Source organism: Heterodontus francisci, chromosome 18 (assembly GCF_036365525.1).
Source record: "Heterodontus francisci isolate sHetFra1 chromosome 18, sHetFra1.hap1, whole genome shotgun sequence".
NCBI classification, from domain to species: domain Eukaryota; kingdom Metazoa; phylum Chordata; class Chondrichthyes; order Heterodontiformes; family Heterodontidae; genus Heterodontus; species Heterodontus francisci.
In genome coordinates, this window is record NC_090388.1 from 89,213,117 (window position 1) to 89,239,598 (window position 26,482).

The window sequence follows — 26,482 nt, forward strand, 5'->3', positions numbered from 1 at the left end:
ATAATCTTGTACACCTCGATCAGGTCACCCCTCAGTCTTCTCTGCTCCAGCGAAAACAACCCAAGACTATCCAACCTTTCTTCACAGCTTAAATGTTCCATCCCAGGTAGCATCCTGGTGAATCGCCTCTGCACCCCCTCTAATGCAATCACATCCTTCCTATAATGTGGCGACCAGAATTGCACACAGTACTCCAGCTGTGGCCTTACCAAAGTTCAACATGACCTCCCTGCTTTTGTAATCTATGCCTCGATTGATAAAGGCAAGTGTCCCATATGCCTTTTTCACCACCCTATTAACCTGCCCTTCTGCCTTCAGAGATCTATGGACAAACACGCCAAGGTCCCTTTGTTCCTCGGAACTTCCCAGTGTCAGGCCATTCATTGAATACTTCCCGTGTCACATTACTCCTTCCGAAGTGTATCACCTCACACTTTTCAGCGTTAAATTCCGTCTGCCGCTTTTCTGCCCATTTGACCATCCCGTCTATATCTTCCTGTAACCCAAGACACTCCACCTCACTGTTAACCACTCGGCCAATCTTGTGTCATCCGCGCACTTACTGATCCTACCCCCCACATAGTCATCTATGTCATTTATATAAATGACAAACAATAGGGGACCCAGCACAGATTACTGTGGTACGCCACTGGACACTGGCTTCCAGTCACTAAAACAGCCGTCTGTCATAACTCTCTGTCTCCTACAGCTAAGCCAATTTTGAATCCACCTAATCAAGTTACCTTGTATCCCATGTGCATTTGCTTTCTTGATAAGTCTCCCATGTGGGACCTTGTCAAAGGCGTTGCTGAAATCCAAGTAAACTACATCAACTGCACTACCCTCATCTACACACCTGGTCACATGCTCAAAAAATTCAATCAAATTTGTTAGACATGACCTCCCTCTGACAAAGCTATGCTGACTATTCCTAATCAAATTTTGCCTCTCCAAGTGGAGATAGATTCTGTCCTTCAGAATTTTCTCCTATAGTTTCCCTACCACTGACGTGAGACTCACTGGTCTGTAGTTCCCTGGCTTATTTCTACAACCCTTCTTAAATAGTGGGACCACATTAGCTGTTCTCAAGTCCTCTGGCACCTCCCCCGTGGCCAGAGAGGAATTAAAAATTAGGGTCAGAGCCCCTGCAATCTCCACCCTCGCCTCCCACAGCATCCTGGGACACAAACCGTCCAGACCTGGAGATCTGCCCACTTTTAAGCCTTCCAAAGCCTCCAATACCTTGTCACTCCCTCTGACAATTTGCTCAAGAACCTCACAGTCTCTCTCTCTAAGTTCCATATCTACATCCTCATTCTCTTGGGTGAAGGCCGATGTGAAGTATTCGTTCAACACCCTACCAATGTCCTCTGGCTCTACCCACAAATTTCCCCCTTGGTCCCTAATGGGTCCTACTCTTTCCCTGGTTATTCTCTTCCCATTGATATACTTATAGAATATCTTGGGATTTTCCTTACTTTTACCAGCCAGAGCTTTCTCATATCCCCTCTTGGCTTTCCTAATTGCTTTCTTAAGCTTCATCCTACACTTTCTGTACTCCACTAATGCTTCCATTGATTTGCTCTCCTTGTATCTGCTAAAAGCCTCTCTTTTCCTTCTCATCGTACCCTGAATGGTTCTGGTCATCCATGATTCTCTGGGCATGTTGCACCTACCTATTACCCTAGAGGGAACATGTTGGGCCTGTACCCTCCCCATTTCCTTTTTGAATGCTCCCCACTGCTCTTCTATAGATTGCCTGACAAGTAACTCTTTCCAATCTACCTTGGCCAGATCCTGCCTTATTTTACTAAAATTCGCTCTTCCCCAATCCAAAACCTTTTTTTGCAACTTGTCTATTTCTTTCTCCATAACGAGCTTAAATTGTACCATGTTGTGGTCGCTATCACCAAAATGCTCCCCCACCAACACATCAACCACCTGTCTGGCTTGATTCCCCAGAATTAGGTCCAGCACTGCACCCTCCCTTGTTGGATCCTTTACATATTGAGCTAAAAAGTTCTCCTGTATACATTTTAAGAACTCCACTCCATCTAAGCCCTTAACACGATGACTATCCCAATTAATGTTGGGAAAGTTGAAAACACCTAATATAATTTCCCTATTATTTTTACACACCTCTGCAAATTGTGCACATATTTGCTCCTCAATTTCCTGCTGACTATCTGGGGGTCTATAATAAACACCTAGCAATGTGGCTGTCCCTTTTTTATTCCTAAACTCTACCCATAAAGCTTCATTTGATGCTCCCTCCAAGAAATCATCTCTCCTTACTGCAGTAACTGACTCCTTAACTAATATTGCAATGCCCCCTCCTCATTTACCCCCTCCTCTGTCCCGCCTGAAGATTCTATATCCCGGGATATTGAGCTGCCAATCCTGCCCCTCCCTCAACCATGTCTCAGTGATGGCTACTATATCACAATTCCACGTGTTAATCCTTGCCCTTAACTCATCCGTTTTACCTGTAATACTCCTGGCATTAAAGTAGAGGCCTTCCATCCTGGTCTTGTTCCCTTGAAACTTACATCGGCTGTATTCCCTCTGACTTGTTTGCTTTCCAGTGTTTAGCTGTGTCCCTATTCTGCTCGGAGTCTGCATCCCCTCCCCCTGCCAAATTAGTTTAAACTCCTCCCAACAGCACTAGCAAACCCACCAACAAGGATGGTAGTCCCCCTCTGGTTCAGATGTAGACCGTCCCGCTTGTACAGGTCCCACCTTCCCCAGAAACGATCCCAGTGGTCCAGGAATCTAAAACCCTCCCTCCTGCACCAACTCATATTCCTATACTCGCTAGCACGTGGCACTGGGAGTAATCCAGAGATTACAACCTGAGAGGTCCTGCTTCATAGTCTCCTGCCTAACTCCCTGAATTCTTGATGCAAGACCTCATCCCTCTTTCTACCTATGTCATTGGTACCAACATGTACCATGACCTCTGCCTCATCACCCTCCCCATTAAGAATGCCCTGCAGCCGTTCAGTGACATCCCAGACCCTGGCACCAGGGAGGCAACACACCATCCTGGAGTCACGTTGACGGCCACAGTAGTGCCTATCTGTTCCCCTGACTATAGAATCCAGGATGTACAACCTTCGCCATACATGCGATGTAGCAGAATCCTCAGCTGAAAGCAGAAATCCAATATATGTTGGAAAACCCACCTAGTTGAAACCCAGTCAAAGCAGCTGGAGGACCCCAGTCATGTTAGTGCCTAAGAGTGACGGTTGAACTAGATTTTGCATCGACGACAGAAAGGTTACCGCAGTAACAAAGGCAGACTCCTACCCAATTACTAGCTTGGAAGACTGTACTGACAGAGTTGGCAGTGCCACATTTCTTACCAAAATAGATCTGTTAAAGGGATACTGGCAGGTTCCTTTAATACCCCAAGCTAAAGAAAGCCTTTGTCACAGCAGACGGTCTTTTCCAATGCTGAGTGATGCCATTCGGATTTTTTAAATGCCCCAGCCGCTTTCAACAGACTATTGGATCAAGCAGTAACCAGCGTTCCTAACTGTGTGGTTTACTTTGATGATGTGCTGGTATACAGTGACACTTGGAACAACTAGAAGCTCTGTTTAGAAAATTATAGTTGGCTGATTTGGTGATAACCCTTGCCAGAAGTGAATCTGCAAAAGAGCGGGTAACCTAACTAGAGCATTTAATAGGGCAAGGACAAATGTTGCCAACAGCAGCAAAAGTATAAGCATTGGTGGAGTTCACTGCCCCTAAGACTAAATGAGAAATCATGAGGTATTTGGGCATGTATGGTTTCTATCGCAAGTTTGTACCAAATTTCAGCACTATAGCTGCTCCACTGATGGATTTGCTACAAAAGAAAGCCAAGGTTGTGTGGTCAGGGAAGTGCCAAGCATATTTTGAGAGGCTGAAAGCAATTTTGTTGGCTGCCCCAAATTTCATTAGAGAAAGGAGACATGACAAATATCAGGTTCACAATTAGGTACAAAATCAAGTAAAAGTGCAGAGAAAAACAGAAAAAGGAAATAAGGAGGGCAGAAAAAGTACGAGAAAATATTCGCAGCTAACGTATAAGGAAATACTAAAATCTTTTATAAATATATAAAGAGTAAAAGGATAGTCAAAGAAAGGGTAGTGGATGGATTTGGGACCAAAATGCGGCTGAGGTACTAAATGAGTGCTTTGCATCGGTCTTCACTAAAGAAGAGGATTCTGCCAATGGCAGAGTAAAGGATGAGGTAGCATAGGCATTGAATACAACAGAGATAGATAAACAAGAGGTACTTAAATGGCTGGCAATGCTCAAAGTAGGAAAGTCATCTGATCCATTTGGCTACTCAGGGAAGTAACGGTGGAAAAAGGCTACAATCTTTCAATCCTCCTTGAATATGAGAGCAGTAGCAGAGAACTGCTTTAAAAAAAAGGGGAGTAGATAAACTATGTAACTGCAGAACATTCAGCCTAACACAGTGGGGAAACTTTGAGAGACAATAATCTGAGACAAAATTGTCAGTTGGAAGTACATGGTTAATAAATGACAGAGAACACTGATTTGCTAAAGGCAAATCATGCCTGACAAACTTGACTGAGATCTTCCATGAAATAACCAAGAGGATCGATGAAGGCAGTGCAGTTATTGCTTTATATATTCCAAAAGCATTTGATAAAGTGCCAGATAATAGACATTCTAACAAAACTGAAGCCCAGGGAATTAAAGGGAAAGCGGCGTGGGGATAAAATTAGCTAAAAGGCAGGAGGCAGGGAGTAACAGTGAATGGTTGCTTTTCAGACTGGTGTCCCCCAGGGGTCAGTATTAGGAGTGCTGCTCTTTTTGATACATCTGTACAAAATGGACTTGGGTATACAGGTCATAATTACAAAGTTTGTGGATGACACAAAGCTTGGAAATGCAGTAAACAGTGAGGAGGAGAACAACATTTTGGGTGGACATAGACAGACTGGTGAAATGGGCAGCCAGATGGCAGATGAAATTTACTGCAGAAATGTGAAGTGATATATTTTGGAAAGAAATATGAGGAGGGGCAATATAAACAAAATGGTATAATTTTAAAAGGGGTGTAAGAATAGAGACACCCAGGGATCCCCATTCACAAATCCTTGAAGATGGCAGGACAAGTTGATAAGGCTGTTAAAAGAGCCATGATCCTTGGTTTTATAAACAGGAGGCATAGAGTACAAAAAAAAGTTGTGCAAATCCTTTATAAAAACACTGATTAGGCCCCAGCTAATGGGGTCCAATTTTGTGTCCATTTCTTGGACAAGTGCAGAGGAGGTTTAACTCGAATGGTACCATGGATGTGTGACTGCAGATACATGGAGAGACTGTAGAAGCTGGGATTCTCATTACAGCAGAGCAGGTGAGATCTAAGGGGAGAGCAAAATCATGAAAGATTCCAATAGAGTAAATGAGGAGAAACTGCTTCCGGTGGCTGAAGAGTCTGTAACTAGAGGACATAGTGATTTAAGGTAATTAGCAAAAGAAGCAGAGGTGACATGATGAAAATAAAATGCAGCAAGTTGGGACCTGGAATGCACTGCCTGAAAAGGTGGTGAGAGTGGATTCAACAGTAACTTTTAAAAGTGAACTAGATAAGTACTTGAAGAGGAAAAATTTGCAGGGCTATGGGGAAAGAGCAGGGGAGTGGGCCTAATTGGATAACTCAAAGAGCTACCACAGGCACGATGTGGCAAATGGCCTCCTTTGTGGTGTATCACTCTATGATTGTAATTGGTAGCTTAGTTTAGTTTAGTTTAGAGATACAGCACTGAAACAGGCCCTTCGGCCCACCAAGTCTGTGCCGACCATCAACCACCCATTTATACTAATCCTACACTAATTCCATATTCCTACCACATCCCCACCTGTCCCTATATTTCCCTACCACCTACCTATACTAGGGGCAATTTATAATGGCCAATTAACCTATCAACCAGCAAGTCTTTGGCAGAGAGTTCTTCAGAGAGTTGGCCTCCTCCTCTCCTGTATGTTTCTATGATAAATCCAACCTGCCAAAAAGCAGGACAAAACCAATCTGCCCAACTATCATCCTATCAGCTACTCTCAATCATCAGCAATGTGATGGAAAGGCATTCAGAGAGCTATCAAATGGCACTTACTCACCAATAATCTGTTCATCAATGTTCAGTTTGGATTTCATCAGGATGACTCGGTTCCATAGAATCATAGAATGTGGTTACAGCACAGAAGGAGGCCCCATTCAGCCAATCGTGCCTGCGCTGGCTCTCTGCAACAGTAACTCAACTAGTCCCACACCCTCGCCTTTGCCTACAGCCCTCCATTTTTTTTTCTATTCAGATAGTTATCCAATTCCCTTTTCAAAGCCACGATTGAAACTGCCTTCGTCAAACTCATGGGGAGTGTATGCCAGATTCTAATCATCCACTGCATAAAAAGGTTTTTCCTCATGTCGGCTTTGGTTCTTTTGCCAATCACCTTAAGTGGCCCTTGGTCTAAATATGAACACAAGTACTGAATTCCAGAGATGAGGCAAGGTGAGAGTGATTACCCTTGGCATCAAGGCAGCATGCACCAAGAAGCCCGAGTAAAACTGAAAACAATGGGGATTGGGGGAAAACTCTTCATGGTCGGACTCAAAGAAAGAGTCATAGAGTCATAACAGCACAGAAGGAAGCCATTCGGCCCACTGAGTTCATGCCAGCTCTCTGTAGAGCAATCCAGTCAGTCCCATTACCCCTCTTTGTCCCTAATAGGACCCATCCACCTCTTACTACCCACTTATATGCCTGTAGAAGATTTCTGGGTTCCCTTTTAGACTAACTGCCATTCTATCTGCATATTCTCTCTTTGCCAGTCTTACTTTCCTCTTCACTTCCCCTCTCAAACTTATTGTATTTCACTGGTTCTCACTTGAAGAATTTGACATCATAGACCCTCTTTTTCTGTTGCATATTCTCTACCTGATCATCCAAGGAGCCCTGGCTTTGTTTCCCTTCCCTTTCACTCTTGCTGGAATGTGCCTAGCTTGAACATGAACCATCTCCTCCTTAAAGATCGCCCATTGTTCCATTACGGCTTTTCCTGCCAATCTTTGGTTTCATTTACCCTGGCTGTATCCCCTCTCATCCCACTGACATTTGCTCTCTTCCAATTTAGAAATTCTACTTTAGATTGTTACTTGCTCTTCTCCATCATTAATTTAAACCTTATGACACAATGATCACTCTTACCCAAGATGATTGTGGTTGTTGTGGGTCAAGCATCTCAACCCCAGGACATTGTTGCAGGTGTTCCTTAGGGGAGTGTCCAAGGCCCAACTATCTTTAGCGCCTCCATCATATGGTCAGAAATTGCCGTGTTCAGTTCCACTCGTAATGAGCAGCCAGGTGGTCAGCCACTCATTACAGAATATCCAGTCTTTTCCCTCCTCGTGCAATTACATTGTTGACCCTTCCAATTAGTTCCTGATCAATGGTGACCCCTGACTGCACTCACTCCCTCCCCCAGATGATGGTGGTGGCAACTTGACAACAATGATACCTTTGATGGTCAGAGAATTTGGCTTGGCGTTCTCTTGTTCGAGAGAGTCATTACCTAACAGTTGTGTGGTGTGAGTGTTACTTGCCACATGTCAATGCAAGACTGGATGTTAGCTGGGTTCTGTTGTACATTAGCATGGGCTGATTGCACTACCTGAGGGGTGGAGGAAGCAGGTACAATAATATCTTTGAAAAGAGAATTGGATATATATTTGAAAAGTATTCTTATGGACATCACTAGCAAGGCCGGCAATGACTGCCCATTCCGAGTTGCCCCTGAGAAATTGGTGGTAAGCCACCTTCTTGAACCGCTGCACTCCGTGTGGTGAAGGTACTCCCACAGTGTTGTGAGGCAGTTCCAGGATTCTGAACCAGGTATGATGAAGGAATTGCAATATATTTCCAACTCATGATGGCATGTGACTTGCTTGGGAACTTGGAAGTGGTGGTGTTCCCATACGTCTGTCTCCCCCCACCCCCCTTGCCCTTCTAGTTGGTGGAGACGGTGGGTTTGGAAGATGCTGTCAAAGAGATCATGGTGGGGTGCTGAACTGCAATCTGTAAATGTGGATGCATTGGTTATCAAGCAGATTTCTTTGTCCTAGATGGTGCTGAACTTTGAGTATTGTTGCAGCAGCACGCATCCAAGCAAGTGCAGCTATCCCATCACACTCATGACTTGTGCTTTGCAGGCTGTGGCAAGGCTTTGGGAAGTCAGGAGATGAGCCACTTGGCCTCTAATCTGTCCCAAAAGCTAAGATGTGTGCGTTGCTGGCCAATTGAGATTTTCATCAATGGTCATCCCCAGGATATTGATGGTGTGGGATTCAACGATGGGATATGTCATTGAATGTCATGGGAATGTGGTTAGATTCTCAATTGTTTGAGATAGTTACTGCCTGAACCTAGATGTTGTCCTGGTCCTGCTGTGCGCGGGAATGGGCTGTTTCATTATCTAAGAAAGCCACAGGGTGTGATGTCAACAATTGACAAGAACAATGGAGTGGATTTCTATTCTCCTGAATCTACTATATCTAGATCATGGCTTCACCCAATTTCACAGCTTTATCCTCGACAGAGGTAGAACTAATCCCTGGGAGACCTATATTGACAACCTGGCAAAGAGTCTGGTATCCCCCAGGGGAAGTGCAAAGAAAATGTGCAGTAACTGTGCTTGGGGTGCAGTTTCAAACAATGAGATGTGGCTGCACAAAGTCTCTGAACCAAAAACAAAGCTCAGATCAGGCAATGGACAGAATACCTCAATAAGTGCAACTGCAACAATGTTGAAGAAGTTCAAGACCATCCAGGGCAAAGCAGCAAATTTGATCAGCACCCCTACCCTGGGATCATTACATCAATGCTGGTGTAGTTTGGCTGCAGAATGTATGGTCTGCAGCAATAATTCATTGGCTATGAATTGCTTTGTGGGGTGCAAAGGTCATGAAGGCACTATGTAAATATAAATCTTTCTTTGTTTGGAGGTTCTGGTGGGTTGCACTGCACGAGACATCCTGAGAGATCTGGGCAGGTGAAGTACAGCTTCAAGACGTCAACTGTATCTATTTAACATATGACGTGTGCTATTAATATTGTGCACTCCTTTTGGAGTGTACCATTTTTGGCATGTCTCTTGGTAGCACCTCACTGGGACTTCTCATTACTTAGGTCATTGTCTCATTCCTGCAACTGCACTCTTGAGTCCTTTGGCGTTGAAGGTCATGTTCAGAAGACTGCCATGACAGGCTCTCTTCAGACTAAAATGTTGCTTTTTACTTAGTTTTCTTAAAGTTTTTGACACTTTAATTTTTCTTTTTAAAAAAGTGTTTGTCCATCTTTCAGCCTCCTCTCACCTCTTGCACAGGATTTGGAATTCATCCCCAGGGTTAATGGTTAGGGCAGAAATAATATAAAAATTCAAAATTAGATTGGATAGGTAAAAGAAGAAAAAGGGGATAAACAGAAATGGGAACAGGGTGGGTAAATTTGTGTTTAGAACTATTTGCTAGCATGGAGGGTAAATGGTGCCACTTACCAACGTTACTTCGACTGCACCTCCCTCCCCTGTTACCTCCAAAAAGGATGAGAGCAGAAACATCATGGCTATACCATCATCCCCAAGTCAAACAAGTCACAGCATCCTGACAGAACCATTACTTCATAGTTACTGGGTCAATATCTTGGAATTATTTACCAAACACCATTGTGGAGCACCTTCACTGCAAGGATTTCAGTAGTTCAGTTCAGGGCAAGTGGGGATGGATAACTAATGGAACCTTTCCCATGTCACCCACATCCCAAGAACAATGCATAAAAATGACACCACTCCATTGCAACAGAATGATATATTATACATTACATGATATAATATTTCAGTCCTCAGTATGCTGACTTCTTAACATAAGAAACCCTACTGGTCATCCATAACATACCGATATGCACACTTCCTCCAAGTCATTGCCAATATTTCTCCCTCAACCAATGCAACTAAATTATCTGGTTTAAAAGCAAAATACTGCAGATGCTGGAAATCTGAAATAAAAACAAGAAATGCTGGAAATACTCAGCAGGTCTGGCAGCATCTGTGGAGAGAGAAGCAGAGTTAATGTTTCAGGTCAGTGACCCTTTTTGAGAACTCAGTTCTGACCTGAAACATTAACTCTGCTTCTCTCTCCACAGATGCTGCCTGACCTGCTGAGAATTTAAAGCATTTCTTGCAAATTATCTGGTTATTTGCTGGCTGTTTATGGGACCTTACTGTGAGAAAATTGGTTGCCGCATTCTTGACATTTAAAACAGTGGCTGTATTTCAAAATTAGATCATGTGCTGTAATTTCTGATATTTCTTAAGACATGAAAAGTCTTATATAAATGTGTTTGTTCATTCATTCTTTAACTCCAACATTTTTTGTCCTGCAACAACTTAAGATAAATTAATAGGAGTAGACAATAGGGCCTCTTCAGCCTGCTCTACCATTCAATATGATCACGCCCGATCTTCTGCCTTGACTCTTCTTTCTTACCCACTCACCATTTCCCTTAATTCCCTAAGACACCAAATATTTGTTTATCTCAGCTTTAAATATACTCAACAATGAAGCATCCAAAACTGTCTGGGTAGAGAATTCCAAAGATTCACAACACTGAGTGAAGAAGTCTCTCCTCATCTCAGTCCTAAATTATCAGCCCCTTGTCCTGACACTGTGCCCTCAAGTTCTGGATTCCCCAGCCAGGGAAAACAACCTCTGTATCTACCCTGTCAAGCTCCTTCAGACTCTTGTATGTTTCAATGAAATCAACTCTCATCCTTCTAAACTCCACAGAATTTAGGCCCAATTTCTTGAACCCCCTCATCATAGGACAACCCTCTCATTCCAGGAACCAACCCAGTGAATCTTCACTGTACCACCTCCAATCCAATTATATCCTTCCTTAAATATGGAGACCAAAACTGCACACAGTACTCCAGGTGTGGTCTCACCAAAGCCCTGCATGATTGTAGCAAGACTTCTTTATTCCTGTACTCCAATCCCCTCACTACAAAGGCCAACAGGCCATTTGCCTTCCTAATTGCTTGTTGTACCTGCATGCTAGCTTTGTGTCCCTTGTACAAGTACACCAATGTCTCTCTGAACATCAACATTTAGAATAAAAACAGGAAGTGCTGGAAATACTCAGCAGGTCAGGCAGCATCTGTGAAGAGAGAAGCAGAGTTATCGTTTCAGGTCAGACACCTTTCATCTGAACACAGACCTGAAACATTAACTCTGCTTCTCTCTTCACAGATGCTGCCTGACCTGCTATTTCCAGCACCTCCTGTTTTTATTTTAGATTTCCAGCATCTGAAGTATTTTGCTTTTATCAACATTTAGAAGTTTGATGCCTTCCAAAAAATATTCTACCTTTCTGTTCTTACGACCAAAGTGAATAACCTCACACTTCCCTACATTATACTCCATCTGCCACCTTGTTACCCATTTACTTAACCTGTCTATCACTTTGCAGCCTCTTTGTGTCTTCCTCACACCTCATATTCCCACCTGGCTTTGTATCATTGGCAAACTTGAGGTACATTACTCTCAGTCTCTTCTTATAAGTCATTAATGTAGATTGTAAACAGGTGAGGTCCTTGCAGCACTCCACTAGTTACAGCAGACCAACTTGAAAATGCACCATTTATCCCTACTCTGCACTTCCTCTCCAATAACTGCCACAAATATCCCCATCCTCAATGATGGGGGAGCCCAGCACATCAGTGCAAAAGATAAGGCTGAAGCATTTGCAGCAATCTTCAGCCAGAAGTGCCGAGTTGATGATCCATCTCGGCCTCCTCCTGAAGTCCCCAGCATCACAGATGCCAGACTTCAGCTAATTCGATTCATTCTGCGTGATACCAAGAAACGACTGAAGGTACTGGCTATGAACCCTAACAACATTCCGGCAATAGTACTGAAGACCTGTGCTCCAGAACTTGCCGCGCCCCTAACCAAGCTGTTCCAGTACAGCTACAACATTGGCATCTACCTGGCAATGTGGAAAATTGCCCAGGTATATCCTGTCCACAAAAAGCAGGACAAGTGCAACCCGGCCAATTACTGCCCCATCAGTCTACTCTCAATCAGCAGTAAAGCGATGGAATGTGTCTTCGACAGTGCTATTAAGCAGCACTTGCTTAGCAATAACCTGCTCAGTAAAGCTCAGTTTGGGTTCCGCCAGGGCCACTCAGCTCCTGACCTCATTACAGCCTTGGTTCAAACATGGACAAAAGAGCTGAACTCAAGAGGTGAGGTGAGAGTGATTGCCCTTGACATCAAGGCAGCATTTGACCGAGTATGGCATCAAGGAGCCCGAGCAAAACTGGAGTCAATGGGAATCAGGGGAAAACTCTCCACTGGTTTGAGTCGTACCTAGCGCAAAGGAAGACGGTCGTTGTTGTTGGAGCTCAATCATCTGAGCTCCAGGACATCACTGCAGGAGTTCCTCAGGGTAGTGTCTTAGGCCCAACCATCTTCAGCTGCTTCATCAATTTAGTTTAGTTTAGAGATACAGCACTGAAACAGGCCCTTCGGCCCACCGAGTCTGCGCCGACCATCAACCACCCATTCATACTAATCCTACACTAATTCCATATTCCTACCACATCCCCACCTGTCCCTATATTTCCCTACCACCTACCTATACTAGGGGCAATTTATAATGGCCAATTTACACGAGGAAACCGGAGCACCCGGAGGAAACCCACGCAGACACAGGGAGAACTTGCAAACTCCACACAAGCAGTACCCAGAATTGAACCCGGGTCGCTGTAGCTGTGAGGCTGCGGTGTTAACCACTGCGCCGCCCCTTCAATCATAAAGTCAGAAGTGGGGATATTTGCTGATGATTGCACAATGTTCAGCACCAGGGTAAGAAGGGTAGCAAGGATAATCCAGGAAATTATAGGCCGGTGAGCCTTACGTCAGTGGTAGGGAAATTATTAGAGAGGATTCTTAGGGACAGGATTTACTCCCATTTGGAAACAAATGAACTTATTAACGAGAGGCAGCATGGTTTTGTGAAGGGGAGGTCGTGCCTCTCTAATTTGATTGAGTTTTTTGAGGAAGTGACGAAGTGCTGTATCTCTAAACTAAACTAAAGATGATTGGATTGATGAAGGAAGGTCTATATGGACTTCAGTAAAACCTCTGACAAGGTCCCTCATGGCAGACTGGTACAAAAGGTGAAGTCACACGGGATCAGAGGTGAGCTGGCAAGATGCATACAGAACTGGCTCGGTAATAGAAGACAGAGGGTAGCAGTGGATGGGTGTTTTTCTGAATGGAGGGATGTGACTAGTGGTGTTCCGCAGGGATCAGTGGTGGGACCTTTGCTCTTTGTAGTATATATAAATGATTTGGAGGAAAATGTAGCTGGTCTGATTAGTAAGTTTGCGGACGACACAAAGGTTGGTGGAGTTACGGATAGTGATGAGGATTGTCAGAGGATACAGCAGGATATAGATCGGTTGGAGACTTGGGCGGAGAAATGGCAAATGGAGTTTAATCTGGACAAATGTGAGGTAATGCATTTTGGAAGGTCTAATGTAGGTGGGAAGTATACAGTAAATGGCAGAACCCTTAGGAGTATTGACAGGCAGAGAGATCTGGGCGTACAGGTCCACAGGTCACTGAAAGTGGCAACGAAGGTGGATAAGGTAGTCAAGAAGGCATACGGCATGCTTGCCTTCATCGGTCGGGGCACAGACTATAAAAATTGGCAAGTCATGCTGCAGCTGTACAGAACCTTAGTTAAGCCACACTTAGAATATTAGTGCAATTCTGGTCGCCACACTACCAGAAGGACGTGCAGGCTTTGGAGAGGGTACAGAAGAGGTTTACCAGGATGTTGTCTGGTCTGGAGGGCATTAGCTATGAGGAGAGGTTGGATAAACTCAGATTGTTTTCACTGGAATGACGGAGGTGGAGGGGCGACATGATAGAGTTAACAAAGTTATGAGCGGCATGGACAGAGTGGATTGTCAGAAGCTTTTTCCCAGGGTGGAAGAGTCAGTTACTAGGGGACATAGGTTTTAGGTAAGAGGGGCAAAGTTTAGAGGGGATGTGCGAGGCAAGTTCTTTACACAGAGGGTGGTGAGTGCCTGGAACTTGCTGCTGGGTGAGGTGGTGGTAGCAGGTACAATAGCGACGTTTAAGAGGCATCTTGACAAATACATGAATAGGATGGGAATAGAGGGATACGGACCCCGGTAGTGCAGAAGATTTTAGTTTAGGCAGGCATCAAGATTGGCGCAGGCTTGGAGGGCCGAATGGCCTGTTCCTGTGCTGTACTGTTCTTTGTTCATTCGCAACTCCTCAGATACTGAAGCAGTCCGTGTAAAAATGCAGCAAGACCTGGAAAATATCCAGGCTTGGGCTGATAAGTGGCAAGTAACATTTGCGTCACACAAGTGCCAGGCAATGACCGTCTCCAACGAGAGAGAATCTAATCATCTCCCTTTGACATTCAATGGCATTACCATCGCTGAAACCCCCACTGTAACATCCTGGGGGTTATCATTGATTAGAAACTGAACTGGAGTAGCCATATAAATATGGTGTCTACAGGAGGAAATCGGAGGCTAGGAATCCTGCGGCGAGTAACTCACCTCCTGACTTCCCAAAGCCTGTCCACCATCTACCAGGCACAAGTCAGGAGTGTGATGGAATAATCTCCACTTGCCTGGATGGGTGCAGCTCCAACAACACTCAAGAAGCTCGACCCCATCCAGGACAAAACAGCTCGCTTAATTGGCACCCCATCCACAAACATTCACTCCCTCAACCACTGACGCAGATTGGCAGCAGTGTGTATCATCGACAAGATGCACTGCAGCAAAGCACCAAGGCTCTTTACACAGCACCTTCCAAACCTGCAAGCTCTACCACCTAGACAGACAAGGTCAGCAAATGTATGGGAACACCACCACCTGCAAGTTCCCCTCCAAGCCACACACCATCCTGATTTGGAACTGTATCGCCATTAAGTGTGTTAGCCTTTATCACAACATGATTTGAGTACAGGAGTAGTGAAGTTTTGCTTCAATTGTATACAACCTTGGTTCAACTGCACTTGGAGTGCTTTGTGCAGTTTTGGTCCCCTGACCTTAGGAAGGGTATTATTGCCTGAGAAGGTTCACCAGACTTGTTCCCAGGATGGTCGGACTACCCTATGGAGAGAGATTGGGGAAACTGGGCCTGTATTCTCTAGAGTTTCAAAGCATGAGAGGTGATTTCACTGAAACCTACAAAATACTTAAAGGGATAGATCGGGTAGATGCCATTAAGATGTTTCCCCTGGTTGGGGAGTCAAAATAAGGGGGAAGCCACTTAGGACCGGGATGAAGAGAAATTTCTTTACTTAGAGGGTTGTGAATCTTTGGAATTCTCTACCCCAGAGGGGTGTGGAAGCTCAGTCATTGAGTATGTTTAGAGATTGACAGATTTCGACATGCAAATGACATAAGGGGATATGAGGATAGTTTGGGAAAAAGGCATTGAAGTGGATGATCAGCCATGATCATATTAAATGGCGAGGAAGGCTTTGATGGCCTACTCCTGCTCCTATGTTCCTGCACTGTCACTGGGTCAAAATCCTGGAACTCCCTTCCTAACAGTACTGTGGGTGTACTTACCCCATATGGACTGCAGCGGTTCAAAAAGGCAGCTCACCACCACTTTATCAAGCGCAATTAGGGAATGGGCAATAAATGCTGGGCTCGCCAGCCCACATCCCGTGAACAAATATAAAAAAAAATTAACCAACCCTCTATCTATGCTTTTTGTGTGGCACCTTATTGAATGCCTTTTGGAAATCCAAGTATACTACATCTACTGGTTCCCCTTTATCTACCCAACTCGTTACTTGCTCAAAAAACTTAATAAATTTGTCAAACACGATTTCCCTTTCGTAAAACCACATTGACTTTGTCTGCACAGGCTATGATTTTCTCAGTGCATTGTTAAGACTTAATTAGTAATAAATTCCAGCATTTTTCCGACAACTGATGTCAGGTTAACTGGCCTGAAGTTTCCCGTTTTCTTTCTCTCTTCTTTCTTGAATAGCAAAGCTACGTTTGCCAACTTCCAATCCACTGGGACTGTTTTAGAATCTGGGATTTAGGAAAATCATAACCAGTGCATCCAATATCTCTGCAGCTACCTCTTTCAGAATCCTAGGTTGTAGGCCATTAGGCCCTGGGGATTTGTCTGCTTGTAGTCCCCTAAATTTTGCCGATACTTTTTCTCTGCTGATATTATTTGGTTTAAATTAGTCCCTTGGTTGCCCTCTATTTGTGGTATGTTGTTTGAGCCTTCCACCGTGAAGACAGACACAAAATTTTTGTTCAACGTCGCTGCTATTTCCTCAATCCCCATAATTTCTCCTGACTCTTACTCTCAGGGACCAATGTTTTTTTTTGCCACTCTCCTCCTTTCAATATACTTATAAAAGCTCTTACAATCTGTTTTTATATTCCTGGCTAGTTTACTCCCATATTCCATTCCTTCCCTTATCAACAACTTTTTGGTCTATCTTTGCTGGTTTCCAAAATACTCCCACTCCTCAGGCTTACCACTATTCCTTGCAACATTACAAGCTGTTTCTTTTAATCTCATACTATCCTTAACTTCCTTATTAAGCCATGGATGGATCTTTCTTGTTGAGTTTCTGTTTTTTTAATGGAATGTATTTTGGTCGAACATTTTGAATCGTTTGTTTAAATGTTTACCACTCTTTATTTAACGCCATACCTTTTAGTCATTTTAGTCTATTTACTCAATCTAACCTAAGTCAACTCTCCCCTGATACTTATGTAATTGGTTTTAAGTTCAAGATTCTTGTCTGGGACTGCAGTAAGTTGCTTTCAAACTTGATATGGAATTCAATTGTATTAGGTCTCTTTTTCCCCCAGAAGATGTTTTATTTCCAGATTACTAATTAAACCTGTCGCATTGCACAATACCAGATCTAAAATAGCTTCATCCCTAGTTGGTTCCACGTTTTGTTCCAGGAAACTGTCTTGAACGCACTCTACAAACTCATCTTTGCTAATTTGATTTGTCCAGTTGATATGAAGATTAAAATTCCCCACAATTATTGCATCACTTTTGTTACAAGCTCCAATTATTTCTTGCTTAACGCTCTGTCCAACAGTATAACTACTGTCAGGAGGTCGATAAACAACTCCCACCAACATTTTCTGACCCTTGTCATTCCTAATCTCCACCCATACTGATTCTACCTACTGATCTCTGAACCAAGATCCTTTCTCACTACTGTCCTTATGTGCGAAGAGCTCATGGGCTTCTTTGTTACTAAGATCAAGCCCGACAGATCAGCTGCCTCTGCCACATCCCTCCCTCCACTAGCCCACCAGGCCAAACTTCCTATAATGCTTTCACTTGCCCTAGCCCTGAACTCGCATTTTTCTCTAGTTTCTCTCCTACCTCCCCTCATGCTCTCTCTGAGCTCTTCTTGTCCATGAGACTCAGCTCCTGCTCCCTCAATCCTATTTCCACTAAACTGCTGACCACCAATGTTAGCCAATATTGTTAAGAGTTCTCTCCCTTCAGGTGTTGTCCCTCTGCTTTAAATCTGCCGTCATTGCACACAAGGGGCTGAATGGCCTCCTCCTTTTCTTGTGCAACAGACTCGAGGGGCTGAATGGTTGAATAAGATGGGTAGAAGTGAGAGACCTTGGAGTGCATGTCCACGGGTCTCTGAAGGTTTCAGGACAGGTCGATAAGGTGGTTAAGAGGGCATATGGAATGGTTTCCTTTATTGGCTGAGGTATAGAATACAAAAGCAGGGATGCAATAAAACTGTATAAAATGCTAGTTAGGCCACAGCTGGAGTATTGCATACAGTTCTGGTCACATTACAGGAAGGACATAATTACTCTGCAGAGAGTACAGAGGAGATTTACAAGAATGTTGCCAGGGCTTGAAAGATGCAGCTATGAGGAAAGATTGGATCAGCTGGGGTTGCTTTCTTAGACAGAGGAGGCTGAAGGGTGACTGAATTGAGATGTACAAAATTATGAGGGGCCTGGGTGGACAGGAAGGACCTGTTTCCCCGAGTGGAGTGGTCAATTACCAGGGGCACAGATTTAAGTTGATTGGTAGAAGGATTAGAGGCGACATGAGGAAAAACTTCTTCACCCAGAGGGTGGTGAGTGTCTGGAATTCACTGCCCAGATTGGTGGTGGAGGCAGAAACCCTCAACTCATTTAAAAGGTACCTAGACCTGCACCTGAAGTATTGTAACCTGCAAGGCTATGGACCAGGTGCTGGAAGGTGGGATTAGATTGAGGGGCCAGTTTTTTTTTAGCTGGCGCAGACACAATAGGCTGAATGGCCTCCTTCTGTGCCGTAACTTTTCTATGGTTCTATCACCCCCTCCTCAAAAAAAAGCCCTTGACCTCATTGTCCTTGCAAACTACCATCTCATCTCCAACCTCCCTTTCCTCTCCAAAGTCCTTGAACGTGTTGTCACCTTCCAAATGCGTTCCCATCTTTCCCAGAACTCCATGTTTGAATCCCTCCAATCAGGTTTTCGCCCCTGCCACAGTACTGAAACAGCTCTTATCAAAGTCACAAATGACATTCTATGTCTTTGTGACAAAGGTAAACTTTCCCTCCTCATCCTTCTCAAACTGTCCGCAGTCTTTGACATGGTTGACCATACCATCCTCATCCTTCTCAAACTGTCTGCAGTCTTTGACACGGTTGACCATACCATTCTCATCCTTCTCAAACTGTCTGCAGTCTTTGACATGGTTGACCATACCATCCTCATCCTTCTCAAACTGTCTGCAGTCTTTGACATGGTTGACCATACCATCCTCATCCTTCTCAAACTGTCTGCAGTCTTTGACATGGTTGACCATACCATCCTCATCCTTCTCAAACTGTCCGCAATCTTTGACATGGTTGACCATACCATCCTCATCCTTCTCAAACTGTCTGCAGTCTTTGACATGGTTGACCATACCATCCTCATCCTTCTCAAACTGTCCGCAATCTTTGACATGGTTGACCATACCATCCTCATCCTTCTCAAACTGTCTGCAGTCTTTGACATGGTTGACCATACCATCCTCATCCTTCTCAAACTGTCCGCAATCTTTGACATGGTTGACCATACCATCCTCATCCTTCTCAAACTGTCCGCAATCTTTGACATGGTTGACCATACCATCCTCATCCTTCTCAAACTGTCTGCAGTCTTTGACATGGTTGACCATACCATCCTCATCCTTCTCAAACTGTCCGCAATCTTTGACATGGTTGACCATACCATCCTCATCCTTCTCAAACTGTCTGCAGTCTTTGACATGGTTGACCATACCATCCTCCTCCAACACCTGTCGTCCAGCTGGGTGGGACTGCTCTCACCTTGTTCCAATCTTATCTAATCACAGCAGAAAACCACTTGTAATGGCCTCTCTTCCTGCTCCACACTGTTACCTCTGGTGTCCCCAATGGATCTATCCTTGGCCTCCTTCCCATTTCTCATCTACATGCTGCCCCTCAGCAACATCATCCAAAACAACATTAGTTTTCATATGTATGCTGCCAACACTCAGCTCTAACTCACCACTACCTCTCTTGACTTCTTTGCTGTTGCTAAATTATTAAAACTGCTTATTTGACATCCAGTACTGGATGAGCAGAAAGTTTCTCCAATTAAATACTGGGAAGATTGAAGCCATTATTTTCAGTCCCTGCTCCAAACTCTGTTCCCTAGCTACTGACTCCATCCCTCTCCCTGGCAACAGTCTAAGATTAAGCCAGTCTGTTCACAATCTTGGTGTCACATTTGACCCCATGATGAGCTTCCAACCTGATATGCATGCCATCACTAAGACCACCTATTTTCACCTCCATGACACCGCCCGCCTCAGCTCATCTACTGCTGAAACCCTCAGTCATGCTTTCATTGCTTCTAGACCTGATTATTGCAACAGTCTCCCACTGGTCTCCCACATTCTACTCTCCATAAACTTGAGATCATCCAAAACTCTGCTTCCCATGTCTTAATTCACACCAAATCTCATTCCCCAGCACCCCCTGTGCTCGCTCACCAATACTGGCTCCTGGTCAAGCAATGTCTTGATCTTAAAATTCTCACTCTTGTTTTCAAATCCCTCCATGGCCTCGCCTCTCCATATTTCTTTAATCTCCTCCCACAACCCTCTGAAATTCAGTTATAGAGCCTTTAATTTGATCTTATTCTTTGCATGGACCATGGAGCTTCTTGTCACACTTTCTGTAATGCTTATCTGTCACATTCAGACTTCCTATTTTTAATCTTATTTCTTATGGTTTCTTTTGATTCTTGCCATCTGACCAACTCCAAGAGTGGTCCTCTGAACTCGCTCTCCGTGGCTCATTCTTCAGCTACTTTTTCTCAGCTTTTTTAAAAACCATTTTTTGAAGTTTTTTTCTGTTGCATCCATTTTGACTTTCCTGACCTCTTCCCCACCCAACAGTGTCTGAACTCAATTGTCATATCCTTCCCCTCTTTTACCTCCTGCTCCTGTAACCTGATTCCTTCTGGACCATCGGGACTTGCGGTGTGCTGCGGTCAGCCATCAGTTAACCCATTCAAATTAACTAAAGCACAAAATGCATTATTACAGTATACAGTTTGTAAATACTGTAATTGCACATAGAATCAGAATGGTTACAGCACCCATGGAAGCCATTCGACCCATCGTGTCCCTGTCAGCTTTCTGCAAGAGCAACTCAGCTAGTCCCATTTCTCCGCGCTTTCCCCATAGCCCTGCAAAAGTCTCGCTCTTCAGGTGTTTATGCAATTCCCCTTTGTAAGCCACAGTTGAAACTGCCTCCATCACACCTTCAAGCAGTGCATTCCAGATTCTAATCACTTGTTGCATAAAAAAGTTTTTCCTCATCTTGCTGTGGGTTTTTTTGCCATTCAACTGATATCTAGTTCTCGACCCTTCCACCAATTGTACCAGTTTTCTCGTATCTACTCTGTCTAGATCCCTCATGAGTTTATGTACAAAACACATATTAAAGTCTCAAAAGGGAAAACCAGCAACAGCATATTATTTGGTTTGTCTTCCCAATTCCACATCACTAACTTAACAATAATTACAGCATGGTTACCGAACCCAAACCCGACCGGGCCCGATATGCGTCGGGTCCGGGTCGGGTCAGGTCGCTCTTCCAGGTCCGACTTTCGGGCTCGGGTCGGGTCGGACACAGTGACTGCCAGGACGTCAAGGTGGGAAACGTGCATCCAGACCCTGCACTAGACTGCAGGGAGCGATTCCATCTCAGGAAGAGCACAAACTCTTTAATATAACAAACTTCATTCCAGTGGTTGGCTCGGGGCAGGTCGGGCACGGGAAAAAAAAATCAAAGGACTCAGGCCAGGTCGGATTTCAATTGCAGACCCGAGCAGGCCTTTAACAACAATCCCCCAAGAATTCATCCTCAGTCCCTCTTCTTCAAGCTTCACCTTGGTGACATCATCTGCAAACATGGTGTCACCTTCCACATGTACACTGACAATTCTCAACTCTACCTCTCCATCCCTCCACTGTCCACCTTGTCAAGATCCAGTTTTGGATAAGCCGCATTTTCCCCTAAGTAAACATCGGGCAGACTGAAGCCATTGCATTTAGATTATCTTTCTGAGCTAGTAACCTGGAAGTTTGGACCAATAATCTAGAGAATGCAAATTCAAATTCCATTATGGTAATTTGAGAATTTGAATTCACTTGAAAAAACAATCTGGGATTAAGAAAAACAACCGGTAATAGTAAAAGTGACCATGCTGACATAAAAATCCAACTGTTAAGGCTTTAGAGAAGGAAACCAGATGTCCTTAACTGGTCTACCTGTATGTGACATCAGTCCCACGCCAATATGCACCAAATAAACCTACCAAACTTTGTACTCTTGTCATCAATCCCATGCTTCTCCGCCATCACTGCTTACGTTTAAGTTTGTTTGTAACTTCAGCATTCTGTAAAATCCAGCTAAGCTTCTGATCCCATATTTTCACCATCTATTTCCAGCTCCATAACATCGCCCATCTCCATCACTGCCATTAACTCAGCTTTCCACACCTCCAAACCTGATTACTCCAATGCTCTTCTGGCCAGTCTCCCAATTTCTCTCAACTACCGTTGATCCAAAATTCTGATCCAACACCAACTCCCCAACAATCATCAGCTCTGTTCTTCATACTCACCTCATGCTCCCCAACATCAACTGAAAATTAACACCTATATGTATAACTCCACGTTTTCCTCTCCCCATCTGTAACCTCCTCCTAACTACCCAAATTCTTGCTTCTTCTGACTGCAGCTTCTTGCATATCCCACTCTCCCTTCCCCCTACCATTAGCACCCGAACTATGGAAATCCCTCCTTAGACCCTCCACCTCTCACTTCCATTACAACCCACCTTAGACCAAGCTTTTGCTCACCCTCCCTAATCGTGCCTTCTTTGGCTCACCATCTGTTATTTCACATGCACCAGTGAATCATTATAGCACTTTTTTATGTTAAAGACACTAAATAAATACAAGTTATTGTTATGGTACAGGAAAGTTGCAATTGGTAGGCTTGGAGACAGATAGAGAAGAGAGACAGCAGACTGGGTAGGACTTTAGAACACAAGGTAGCAAAGCATAAAGAGCAGGCAGCAATGAGAGGAATAGTAAGGTTGTAGGCTATGCAGAGGAAGCTGAAAATTCATCCATGGAAGCAGAGGCAGAAGCGGCAAACATAATATTCTGGACTTCAGAGAAAGTTCTTTCAGATGATTACCAAATAGTAAAAAGTGAAGAAAGCCAAGGTAGGAAGCTGTAAGTAAAGAGAAACCACAGTCAGGTACAGCCCAGTGTGATGGGCAAACAATGTGCTTCAGGGACAGGGAAGCCAAGCAAGACAGTGTTTTTATACAGAGAAGGGTAGAGAACAGTGGAGAGGGTGCATCTGATACAGGATCCAACAGAGAGGAACTTCTAATACTTTAGAAGTCACAAGACGGAGCTGCCAGATCTGGCATTCCCTTCCAAATAAAAACAGAAAATGCTGGAAATACTCAGCAGGCCTGGCAGCATCTGTGGAGAGAGAGAAACAGCACAAGTGAAAGGGGGAAGGGTGGAAAAAGAACAAAAGGGAGGTCCTGTGATAGGGTGGAAGGCAGGAGAGATTAAATGACAATGGCTAAAGCAAAATACTGCCAACGCTGGAAATCTGAAATAGCAATCCAGAGCCCAGGCTAATGCTCTGGGGACATGGGTTCGAATCCCAACACAGCAGATGGTGAAATCTGAATTCAATTAATAAATCTGGAATTAAAAGCTAGTCTAATGGTGACCATGAAACCATTGTCGATTGTTGTAAAAACCCATCTAATTCACTAATGTCCTTTAGGGAAGGAAATCTGCTGTCCTTACCTGGTCTGGCCTACATGTGACTCCAGACCCACAGCAATGTGGTTGACTCAAATGCCTTCTGAAATGGCCTAGCAAGCCACTCAGTTCAACGGCAATTAAGGATGGACAACAAATTCTAGCCTGGCCAGCAACGTCCATATCCCACAAACAAATAAAAAAAAATTAAAAGCACAAGTAAATTCCTGTGTTTCACCTGGAAGGAGCGCTTGGGGTCTTGGATGGTGAGAAAGGTACAAGTTAACGGCAGATGTTACACTTCCTGTGCTTGCATGCCATGGGAGGGGTGTTGGTGGTGTTTTTGAAGGCACGGGGGTCCTGATCTCCTAAAACTTTGACACAAAAAGACTGGAGGATTGCTCCGGGGGCCGATAAAATGCAGATGCGTGGTTTTCCAGTCTTTTCAGCCTGGCGCCAGGGGACCCTGTCTCCAGCACAAAATCCAGCCCCTTCCTCTAAATTCTCATGAGATATTCTCATCTGTTATGTCTTTAGAGACCTGTTTGGCAGATTGGCATTGGATCAGCATGCTGTATATCAGAAACTGCAGTTCAACTGCCCCTGGTGTGTGATAATACAATGCCAGTTGCATTTGCTAAATGTTTACCTTAACCAGTCGAGTTTGGCTGATAACACACGGCAGGCTGTATAGCTGATGCACAAATGCTTTCAACTCATGGATAGTGAGCTTTGTCCGAGTCTTTCCACTTTCTGATTTATTTCTAAAATACAGCAACAAAATAAAGGCAATTATCACAAGCTTGCATTCAAAATGTTGTGATTTAATTGAAGGGTTTTTGGTTTGTTGAAATTTCAGCCTTTTTCCATAAACAACAATGCTCATACGTAATACAGTCATGGGTTCTCGCAGCTCAACACATCCTCATGTAACCAAGCTTTTACCTGCAGGCTGTATTCAACAGAATGTTGCTGGTATCAGGATGTAGGAGACCTGAAAATTGAGGTTATCGGCCTCAACAAATGGTGACCTGCCACACACACTCATCAAAATTTGGCCCACCTCACAGGAGGTAAATTCTCCAATGTTTACTGAATACCACTCTTGGCAGCTCTTTGATAGCTTCCATTTACATTCAACACACCAATAACTAAGAATGAAACATATGTGGAAATTTTGTTGGATGTTTGGATAACTCTCTCATTCTTCTGATTACATAATAAATCACTTTTGAGGAAGCCCCATTTCTATTCGTACTTCTGCCAGAAGGTACACCTGCAACTCAAGGGCTAAACTACAATCAGCCCACTAAGCAGGTTTGAATTCTTATTCAGAACAGTTACTCTGTCCCAATCTGATTTCCTCCATTCCCAGCAGAGAGTAACAGAGAAACAAGGATTTCAATGTATGCAAATGTGAGGTCATCCACTTGGGACCCAAACGGATAGAACGGAGTACTTTCTAAATGGTAAAAAGCTAGAAACAGTGTAGGTCCAAAGAGAGTCGGGGGGGTCCAGGTACATAGATCATTAAGTTGTCATGAACAAGTACAGAAAATAATCAAAAGAACTAATGGAATGCTGGTCTTTATATCTAGAGGACTAAAATATAAAGGGCTCGAAGTTATGCTTCAGCTATACAAAGCCCTGGTTAGACCACACCTGGAGTACTGCGAACAGTTTTGGACACAAGACTTTAGGAAGGCCGCAGAGGGAGTGCAGCGTAGATTTACCAGAATGGACTCCAAGGGTCAACTTATGAGGAGAGTTTACACAAATTGGGGTTTTATTTCCTGGCAGATATTTGGAAACATCATCCACAAACTGCAACTGGTGCCAGATCAATTGCTAATTTTAAATCTGAGATTGAACAATTTTTCTTAACCAGTTGTTAGCCGTTATTACAAAGAGATTAGAGTAAAAAGAATAAAGAAGTCTTACTACAATTATATAGGCCGTAATGAAATCACACCTGGAGGACAGTGTACAGTTTTGGTCTCCTTAACCAAAGAAGGATATACTTGCCTTAGAGGGAATGCAATGAAGGTTCACTGGACTGATTTCTGTGTCAGCATGGTTTTATGAAGGGTAAATCGTGTTTGACTAATTTGGTAGAGTTCTTCGAAGATGTAACAAGTAAAGTGGATAATGGGGATCCTGTAGATGTAGTTTATCTGGACTTCAAGAAGGCATCTGATAAGGTGCCGCACAAAAGGTTAATACACAAGGTAAGTTCACATGGGGTTAGGGGCAATTTATTAGCTTGGATAGAGGATTGGCTAACCAACAGAAAACAGAGAGTCGGGATAAATGGGTCATTTTCTGGTTGGCAAGATGTAACTAGTGGGGTGCCACAGGATTCGGTCCTCGGGCCCCAACTATTTACAATCTATATAAATGACTTGGATGCAAGGATAGGAGGTACTATAGCCAAATTTGCAGATGACACTAAAATAGGTGGGACAGTAAGTTGCAAAAAAGAAATAAGAAATTTACAAATGGATATGGATAGGTTAGGTGAATGGGCCAAAATTTGGCGGATGGATTTTAACATGGATAAGTGTGAGGTTATCCATTTTGGTCAGAAGAATAGAAAGGCAAATTATTATCTAAATGGAGAGAAACTTCAGAGTGCTTTGGTGCAGAGGGATCTGGGTGTCCTCGGGCATGAATTGCTGAAAGCTAGTATGCAGGTACAGCAGGTAATAAGGAAGGCAAATGGAATTTTGGCATTTATTGCTAAAGGAATAGAGTATAAAAGTAGGGAAGTGTTGCTGCAACTGTACAAGGCATTAGTGAGACCGCACCTGAAGTATTGTATACAGTTTTGGTGTTCTTATTTGAGGGGGGATGAAGTTGCATTGCAGGCAGTTCAGAGGAGGTTCACTAGATTGATTCCAGAGATGAGGGGTTTGTCTTATGAAGAGAGATTGAGCAGTTTAGGCCTTTACTCTCCAGAGTTTAGAAGAATGAGAGGATATCTAACTGAGGTATACAAGATGAT

General features: G+C 43.8%; 1 protein-coding gene across 2 annotated transcripts in view; it reads right to left on the minus strand.

Annotated features, from left to right (window-relative positions):
- Positions 1–26,482, minus strand: part of kdm5a (lysine demethylase 5A) — a 390,488-nt gene that overhangs the window by 121,586 nt on the left and 242,420 nt on the right. For both annotated transcript variants that reach the window (XM_068051114.1, XM_068051113.1), the window contains one exon: positions 24,128–24,242. In XM_068051114.1, coding sequence (XP_067907215.1) covers positions 24,128–24,242 — 115 coding nt within the window. The remainder of the gene's footprint in view (positions 1–24,127; positions 24,243–26,482) is intronic.